This window comes from Eutrema salsugineum, unplaced genomic scaffold (genome assembly GCF_000478725.1).
Source record: "Eutrema salsugineum unplaced genomic scaffold, Eutsalg1_0 scaffold_23, whole genome shotgun sequence".
In the NCBI taxonomy this organism is placed as follows: domain Eukaryota; kingdom Viridiplantae; phylum Streptophyta; class Magnoliopsida; order Brassicales; family Brassicaceae; genus Eutrema; species Eutrema salsugineum.
This window is the reverse complement of record NW_006256805.1, coordinates 606,862-615,344: the sequence shown is the minus strand read 5'-3', so window position 1 is coordinate 615,344 and position 8,483 is coordinate 606,862. Positions and strand designations below refer to the sequence as shown.

The following is an 8,483-nucleotide window of genomic DNA, read 5'->3' as shown; positions in this document are numbered from 1 at the left end:
ACTGCAGGAGACTAATACTTGGGATCTAGTGCCACCTTACTTAGCTGATAACATACTCGGTTGCAGGTGGATCTTCAAGACGAAACTCAGATCTGATGGCACCTAAGATAGACTGAAAGCACGTTTAGTAGCCAAAGGCTATGATCAAGAGGAAGGAGTGGATTTCCTGGAAACATTCAGTCCCGTTGTTAGAACTGCAACCATACGATCTGTGTTACACACTGCAGTAACACAAAGATGGGATATTAAAAAACTTGATGTGCAAAATGCCTTTTTACACGGAGATTTAAAAGAGACTGTGTATATGGTTCAGCCACCAGGGTTCGAGGATCCCGATCGACCAGACTATGTCTGCAAGCTCAAGAAAGCCATCTATGGCCTTAAACAGGCTCCTCGAGCTTGGTTTGATCGATTTAGTACATTTCTCATCAAGTTTGGTTTCATCTGCAGTATACCGGATCCATCTCTCTTTGTTTACATCAATGGAGATGATGTTCTGTTATTGCTTCTCTACGTTGATGACATGATCTTAAATGGAAACAACAATGAGTTAATTCAGAAACTCTTAGTTCATCTCAGTTCTGAATTTCGAATGAAAGACATGGGAGCTTTGCATTACTTCTTAGGAATACAGGCTCACTTTCACAAAGATGGTTTGTTCCTATGTCAAGAAAAATACACAATGGACTTGCTCACAACAGCGGGTATGGCTGACTGTTCTCCAATGCCAACCCCACTGCCTCTGCAACTCGACAAAGTACCTGGTCAAGATGCGGTCTTTACTGACCCAACCTATTTCCGGAGTTTGGCTGATAAGCTTCAATATTTGACGCTGACTAGGCCTGACATTCAGTTTGCTGTCAATCTAGTTTGTCAATGTATGCACTCACCCACAGTTGCAGACTTCAGTCTTCTCAAACGCATATTGCGATACTTGAAGGGAACATTCTCAATGGGCATCAACCTGGATGCCAACACTGATTCCACACTCCGAGCCTATAGTGACAGTGACTGGGCTAACTGCAAGGAGACTAGGAGGTCCACGGGTGGTCTCTGCACGTTTCTTGGCACAAATATTATATCATGGTCCGCCAAAAGGCATCCTACAGTTTCAAGATCTTCTACAGAAGCTGAATATCGGACTTTGTCTATTGCAGCAACTGAACTTAAGTGGATCAGCTTTCTCCTTCAAGCCATTGGTCATCCGCAACCTGATACTCCTGAGCTCTATTGCGACAATCTCTCTGCAGTATATCTCACTGCAAATCCGGCTCTACACTCCAGGTCTAAACACTTTGATGTTGATTTTCACTATGTTAGAGAGAGGGTAGCTCATGGTGCTTTAGTGGTTAAACATGTCCCTCGGCATCTTCAGCTGGCAGACATCTTCACAAAGTCCTTGGCATAGACTCCATTTGCAGAACTACGGTTCAAACTTGGTGTTGATGTGCCATCAACCACAAGTTTGAGGGGGTGTATTAACAATACAGAGAAACTTCTGGCTCCAACAGAGTCTTTGAATCAAGACAAACAAAGGCTGAAATTCACACAAGCCCAAATCCAATCTCATACACAGAAGCCCACGCAAGCCCAAGTTCATATCCTCTCTCACAACGGTCACAAACACTCTGCTTTATCAAAAGCAGTCAAGAGTACGGCAAAGACAACTATGGAAGCAGACAAAGAGCTGGTTTTACACAAACCGATTTAATGCCTTGAATATCAGTGAGAACTTGTCGTGTAGTTGATTAGGATTTTTGAGTTTCTACTCTATATATAGATTGTTCTAGTTCTATGTAATTGCTAAGAAGAAGAGTCTTATAAAAAGTTGAAGTTTTTATTTGCTTTCAAGAGGTTTCACCTCGTTCACATCAGCCTGAGCTGAATTTTGGGGATTTCTGTCTGAAATTTATTATTCTTCGGTTTTGTTTATTTTTCTTACGCAGTTTTCAGATAGTGTTGCTTAGGTTGGTCGCGAGCTATATGTTCGTAATACTTATGTCATATTTGTTCCTTAAACCTTTCCTCATCTGTTGTCTACTTATCTAAGTTAATCATAGTTTTTTTCATCATCTGTCTGTCTGCATTTGTGAAGTTTTGGAATATATGTCTCAAATTCTTAATTCTAGGGTTTCCGAATAGTGAATTTCTTATTTTGGGATCGTAAGCTATATGTTTTTCTGAAACTTTCTTTCTTCATTTGTTGTTATGCAGAATAGTAACTACAGAAAGAAGACAAATGGTTGATAGAAGGAAATCGAACCAGGCTCGTTTCAAAGGGTTGAGCAAAGATAAGACAAGCGAATTACCTGATCCTTTGATCTGTCAGATACTTTGTCATCTTCCCACAAAGGATGTTGTGAGGACAAGCGTTTTATCCACCAGATGGAGGAGTTTCTGGCATTGGGTTGGAATTAAATTCCCAATAATTTACAGATTTAAGTACATTTGTGATTTTTGGTGACAGATTTTTTTATTCGAGTAGGGCTTCATGCATAGACAAACTCAAGTTAACCATTTCTGGAAATGAAGACAATGTAGATGTTGCCTCTTCGTTCACCTCATCGCTTGATGCTGTAGTTAAGCGTAAGATCCAAGATCTGTATGTTATATGTCTGGCAAAGTCCTATGAGATGCCCCCAAGCATTTTTAACTGTGAGACACTGGTATCCTTAAAGCTCAATTTTGAGCCCTTTGCTAGTGCCGAGTTTGTTTCATTACCATGTCTGAAGACTTTGGATTTAGAGTATCCCAATGAGGCCATTTTCGGGAGACTTGTCTCCTCCTGCCCTGTCCTAGAGGAGTTAAATATTGTCATATTTGCCATCGTTCGGGTGCTCTCTAAGTCGTTGAAGAGCCTCAGTATATGTATACTCTTTAGTTGTTCAGCAGGAGTTGTAATTGATGCTCCTCAACTGTGCTTTTTTAGCATCAAATATAAATTATTAGAAAGCTTTGTAATAGTCAATATAGATTCCAAAGCCAAGTTATACCTTGATGTTGACTTTCAATTTAACTTTTTTTACAAACCAATCTTTTCATCAGACAGAGATAGACTCCGCAGTTTTCTCCCTGTGATTTCAAATATCAGGGATATGACAGTATCGGAAAACACTTTCAAGGTATATATGTTGATTCTGGTCTTGGACATGTACATTTTTCGATCATGAAAGTTTCTGACCCACATTCTTTTTCTTTTTGGTTTCAGCTCTTCTATCAATACTCGAAATTTGAACCGTTCCCTCAGTTTGGTAACATGTCCCGCCTGCATGTCACTCTCTGCGTATCCAATTTGATATGGTTACCAAACTTTCTTGAGAGCTGCCCAAACTTGAAATCCCTAACCATGGTGATGTTCTGGTGAACCTTATGAGTTTTGCATTTCTATGAAAGATTCTTTGCTATTGGCGTTTGAACCCTCTTTTTATTCATCAGGTATGCAGTGGTGGTTATGACAAAATAAATGAAATCAGCTTTTCATCTGTGCCTGAGTGTTTTTGCTATCGTCTGTCGAGTTTGTTGAGCTGAAAGACCCGAATCGGGGATATGTTGCTGAAATGGAGCTAATAAGATACTTCCTAACAAATTCGGTTATCCTCAAAACACTCACTCTGTGTTTGGATTCTTCTTCATCAAAAGATGACATCTTTAAGAAACTCCTCAAAATCCCAAGAGGCTCTACCGAATGTGAAGTCCTGATCCTCTGATTGGTAAAGAGTATAGGGAACATAGTGAGGTTGTCTTCTATATGTAATCGGTTGATGTAGGTGTAGGCTCTCGTTTGTTCCTCCCCATTTGTTCCTTTGAGTACATCGGTTCGCTGAAAACCTCGTTGTCTTTTTGGTGATTTTATGTAAAGACATGGATGAAACTATGACGGTTTGTTAGTGTAATGGCAACTTGGATATGCGTAGCAGTTTTATGGCTACGGTTAGTGCTTCAGCTGGCTTCTACTTAGTTTCTGAATTTCCATGGTCCACCCTAAGTAGGTCAAACGATTTCCAACATCTTCGTGCTCTTCTCTGTGAAGTAAAGGAGAAGTGCTTGGATCTCATGATGAAGTAGAGTGAAAACCATTGTTCATAAGTCGTTCGTTACGTAAATTATCAAATAGAGACCAAATTGTGCGAACAAAACAACAAAAGGGGGAAATAGGGTCACTAACGTTGAAAGAATGTTATGTACACACAAAATTCCATATCAAGAAATCTTAGATTCCTCGAACTTGGGAGGAAAAAAACAAAAAAATAGTTATACACGAAACATGATACAATAAATTACATGTATAGTTGGCGTAATAAACAACTGTCGTACTTTGCATTGTTGATGTTGAACAGCAAGAGTCAGGTTTAAGCTGGATCGGTTTCAGGTTCAGGATCAGGTTCTTTGCACATACAATCAGGCATTGGGAACGTGTAGAGCGATGCAGCTGGTTTCCTTAATTCGACTCCTTTTGCGTCATTGTGTCTAAGCATATCTTGCATTTGTTTCTTGAAGTAGTCCCATCTTCAACGAAACAAAAACAACCATACAAACCGAGAAAATGATTTGAAGTCGAGGAATCTATAAGTTTGAGGTATGTCAAGTAGGTCAAAAGTAAATTTACCTAATACTCGGTTTATCGAAGAGCTGGACTAGTTTCCGCTTATCGGGTTTGATTGTCTCGGCGTGGCCTTTGTAAAGATAGCGACGGTGACCTATCAAGAAATGGGGGAAGTTTCCACCTTGTGTGGATACAAAGACTTCACTGTGGAGGCATACTGTGTAGTCAAGAGCAGCCAATCTTGATGAGTGGCCCTATAAATTTCACAAAAAAAAACAGCAATGTGTTTATATATTACGTTACTTTTACATTTTAAGCGAGCTAGAATATTAGATAACGATCAAAATCTTTCAAATTCTTCAATGGCATGTTATGGGAGAGCCCACAGGTTTTATGACATTTATTTTATGTTGTCATTTGATACCAATTAATATGAACCTAACATAATGTAATAATAGAATCATTCTAACTTCCACCAACCCATGGACAGAAATTTCTCTTTCCTCTACAATCAATTGGATATATGACACAATTGTCGGAATCATAGTGTTGTAAAGTCCAAATGAGCAAAGAAATTGGCGTTTGATTACCTTAAACGGAGCAAGTTCCTCAGGGGTAGCTAGAGTATCCTTGGTTTGGAGAAGAGGAAACATCTGCCTAAGAGGAGCCATGTATTTGTCCGCTTTGTAAATGTTTCCCGCGGCAACGTAAACCAAGGTGCTATTGTTAAATCCCATCCCTCTGAGAATCATTCCGACCTACAGAGTGATGTTACCAACATATTATAGTACCAAGACTCCTCTTATCCGTAAAGTTGATTTGTGATTTAAAGTCACTAGATAAACTGGATTCAAAATTTTTTCAGAAATCTTGGGGATACCTCCAGAGGGGTTAAAGGGCATTTTCCGTCTATGCGGTTAGCACCAGGCCTAATTACTCTGCCTCTCCTCCTGAACTTTCCTTTCCACCCTCTTTCCCGAGCCATGTCCATTTCCAGCTTCTCCGTCTTACCAAAGTCATATTCGCAACACGAGAAGGCGACCATGTCCTTTGGAAGAAAAGACAATCGAGATTGTGAAAAGATGGAAATACGAGTTACAAAATTGCAGAAATGGAGAATTGGCAGGAACTATGAACCATTTCAAAACGGAGATGAACAGAAACGTATTTTCCTCCGCTCTGAACACTCTTTGTAACCATCCTATTGACCATTTTCTCTGCAAGCAGCCGTATGGGATCTGCAAATCTCAATGCTTCAAAGTTTGCTAAGCATCTGAGCCCTTGAATATGAGCGGGAACCGCATGAGCTAACCTATTGGAGAATGGTGCAACACGAACAGCCCTAATGAAAGAAGACAAAAAGTGTAAGAAAACCCTGCAGTGTGTGCTTAGGTCCCAGTTTTTTCAATTCAAGAAGGAACCTCACGGAAGTGAAAAGACATAAAAGGAAAGCACTCAATAACCAAATTCACATCATGGAGGTATGATAAAACGCAGTCTGTAGTATATTTATACTAATCCTCACACATCCATACAACTTTTTCAAGAGCGAATGCTAGTACTCTAACTTAAACTATCAATCAATTTCCTTTTTCCATGTAGGCTATCTCCTATTCAGTCCAATAAAACCTTATAACTAGAGTGCCAGACACAATTTTTAGGAAGCAATACAGGGACCGCAGAAAAGAAAGAAAAGCAAAATGTCAGAATCTGGCATACCCCAAACGCAAAAGTTGTGGGAGCACCTTCTGGAGATAGTATGCCGGACTGGACCAAGCTTTTAATCTCAAATTAACAATACTGCTTATATTGTAGTTGTACCGCTCAAGTATGTCTTTAGGAAGCTCTTTCACTACATTCACGTTCTTACTAAGAGCATATATGAAGAAATCTTCATCAAATATATCGCCAAATTTGCTGTAACCAACAAAAAAGAGGGGAAAAGCAAAAGGAATATGTAAGTAAATGAAGATTGCAGACATTTTGAACTTATCCAATTCTAAAACGAGAAAATTCCGGTTACTAAATCAAATCCCATGATCACAGGTGATGGAAACTTTAAAAGGCAGCATAACTAGAAACCAATAGTAACCTGGAATCACGCCATACACTGTTTAAGTGAAAAATAGGAATGACAAGAGTAGCATTTAGCAGTCCAGCCACAGCAACTGCATCACATATCTACATCAAGACACGAAATATAGCTCTCTAATCAACAAAAAAAAAAAAAAAAAAACACACTACGCAACCAAAAACGAAACATATTTTGTAGCCATGGAGATTAAAACATACTGACAAGCGTTGTTGATTCAAGCCACCATTTGCTTCGATTATGAAATAACCATTAGAACTTGATCCTGCATAAGCTCAAAAACGCTCAAAGAGTTACCAACCAACTCCACTTACATAAACCCACCACAGTCAAATCCAAAAGACGAAACTCGAACCTGAAGCAGAAACGTTTGTGGTAATGCAAGGTTTCCACATGTTTTTAACTTTTGGCTTCCAAGCCGCCATCAGCTACAACCAGAAGAAACAAAATTCCAAAATCGTCACAAAACAAATTCATCGAATCATGAAATCTAAAAGCTATTCTCCAAAATTTCATTGACATTTACCGCATTGTGACTGCTTCGATTAGCATCAGCCTCCATCACTGGCCAAAGCCGCTTGAAAACCTTGGGGCTTCGGTAAACCGAACCTGGGGGACCTCGTCTGTACACAATCTCAACGCCGTGACCTAGATCGAGGACAGTGAACCCGAACGAGCCCATGAAAAGTAACATCCCGGCGATGTAGAGAAGAGGCGCCAATAGCAACACACCTTTCCGTCGGAAAACTATGGAGAAGAGTAAGAACACGAGCTTCTCTCCGATTCCCTGCTTTTCCGACGACCTGTACACGCCGGCCGAGGTTTTTCCCCTCGTGTGGCGTAATCGAGGCGAAGAAGGAGGTGATGCGATGTGGGATCGACTGTTTCCGTTGCCGTTTCCGTTGCCAAGGCGGCTAGGGCCGTGCATGATCTGAAATCGAGCTAGACCCTAGAAACGGAGAGTGAAGAAGATCTCGGGAAGGTGGATAGATTTGGAAAAAGAAGGTAGCATTGTGTAGTAAATTCCTTCGTGTTCGATGTGGTAGGAGACAAATTGTAGAAAGTTGCAGAGATAGAAACAGACTGAAAACAAAGAGCAAAGAGAGAAGAAGGAGAGAAAGAGTTTGCGTCGTTTCGAGAAATTAACGTCATCACGTGAAGAAAGCAGTGGGGGCTATCTTCTAGGAATTGAGAGTGTGGCGCGTGAGATTTGGACTTTGGTAGTCCTCTTTTTTTTTTGTTTTTTTCTAGTTTTCTTTTTTTTTTGCATTTCATTTCTTTGGTGGTCGTCCTTTTTTAACATTTTAAAATATTTTGTTTCCAAATTAATGTTGATAGTGTGTAGATGGTAACACTCACAAATCACAATATTATCCTCGCGCCAAAAATCATAAAAAAACAGTGGGTTTTATAGTAGTAGTTTTAAGGATTTCTATAAGAATGAGTTTGATTGATAATAGATTGATTGTCCAGCTATAGAAATTGTATGTTTATATATCCTAAACAGTTAATTTCTTATATATTAAACTAAAAAGAATTAAGTTTATAGCAATGATAATTTAAAAATTAGGTTGCTATTAATTCTTTTATTTTTGTTATTTATACAAACTGCCATTGATCTGATTTTTTATTCTTGGGATAATAGTATTATCGTAATACTATTCATTTTGACTGCCAATACTGTTCATCAAACATCGAAAATAAAATTCATCACCAGATAACTATTTAGTTGATATGTTAATTATTATGTTATCATAATAAAATTATATTTAGCGTGTTAACCTCATTATTATATAATATATTAACTTATTAACAATTATCTAATATTTGTAACATGTTAAAGATAAT

General features: G+C 39.0%; 2 protein-coding genes across 4 annotated transcripts; one reads left to right on the top strand and one right to left on the bottom strand.

Moving 5' to 3' along the window:
- The first annotated feature begins 1,665 nt into the window (after positions 1 to 1,665).
- LOC18015408 (putative F-box/FBD/LRR-repeat protein At5g25850) lies at positions 1,666 to 3,671 on the top strand. 3 transcript variants are annotated; one of them, XM_024154869.1, is made up of 5 exons: positions 1,666 to 1,725; positions 2,215 to 2,407; positions 2,486 to 3,122; positions 3,209 to 3,349; positions 3,436 to 3,671. In XM_024154869.1, exons 3-5 carry the CDS (start codon positions 2,634 to 2,636, stop codon positions 3,526 to 3,528), a joined length of 723 nt encoding a protein of 240 aa, XP_024010637.1. In that variant the 5' UTR covers positions 1,666 to 1,725; positions 2,215 to 2,407; positions 2,486 to 2,633; the 3' UTR covers positions 3,529 to 3,671. The 3 variants fall into 3 exon arrangements, with proteins under 3 accessions (XP_024010637.1, XP_024010638.1, XP_024010636.1); XM_024154870.1 differs by lacking the exon at positions 1,666 to 1,725 and having other exon boundaries at positions 1,800 to 2,407; positions 2,500 to 2,655; positions 3,046 to 3,122; XM_024154868.1 differs by lacking the exon at positions 1,666 to 1,725 and having other exon boundaries at positions 1,800 to 2,407; positions 2,500 to 3,122.
- Positions 3,672 to 4,141: 470 nt separating this feature from the next.
- LOC18015407 (O-fucosyltransferase 9) lies at positions 4,142 to 7,849 on the bottom strand. Its single transcript, XM_006397387.2, has 10 exons — positions 7,162 to 7,849; positions 6,991 to 7,063; positions 6,836 to 6,900; positions 6,636 to 6,724; positions 6,263 to 6,460; positions 5,681 to 5,885; positions 5,424 to 5,591; positions 5,134 to 5,301; positions 4,607 to 4,797; positions 4,142 to 4,506 (listed from the first exon to the last, which is right to left on the bottom strand). The coding sequence occupies exons 1-10, from the start codon at positions 7,561 to 7,563 to the stop codon at positions 4,350 to 4,352; spliced, it is 1,716 nt and encodes a 571-aa protein (XP_006397450.1). The 5' UTR covers positions 7,564 to 7,849; the 3' UTR covers positions 4,142 to 4,349.
- Between the last annotated feature and the right edge of the window lie 634 nt (positions 7,850 to 8,483).

Excerpts from the sequence above, each read along its gene's own strand:
- LOC18015408 (XM_024154868.1), top strand. The coding sequence starts at position 2,386 with ATGGAGGAGTTTCTGGCATTGG. Across the intron at positions 3,123-3,208 it reads TATCGGAAAACACTTTCAAG|CTCTTCTATCAATACTCGAA; the intron begins GTATATATGTTG and ends TTTTGGTTTCAG. Across the intron at positions 3,350-3,435 it reads ACTTGAAATCCCTAACCATG|GTATGCAGTGGTGGTTATGA; the intron begins GTGATGTTCTGG and ends TTTATTCATCAG.
- LOC18015407 (XM_006397387.2), bottom strand. The coding sequence starts at position 7,563 with ATGCACGGCCCTAGCCGCCTTGGCAACGGAAACGGCAACGGAAACAGT. Across the intron at positions 6,901-6,990 it reads CACAAACGTTTCTGCTTCAG|GATCAAGTTCTAATGGTTAT; the intron begins GTTCGAGTTTCG and ends GAGCTTATGCAG. Across the intron at positions 5,302-5,423 it reads GCCCTTTAACCCCTCTGGAG|GTCGGAATGATTCTCAGAGG; the intron begins GTATCCCCAAGA and ends ATCACTCTGTAG.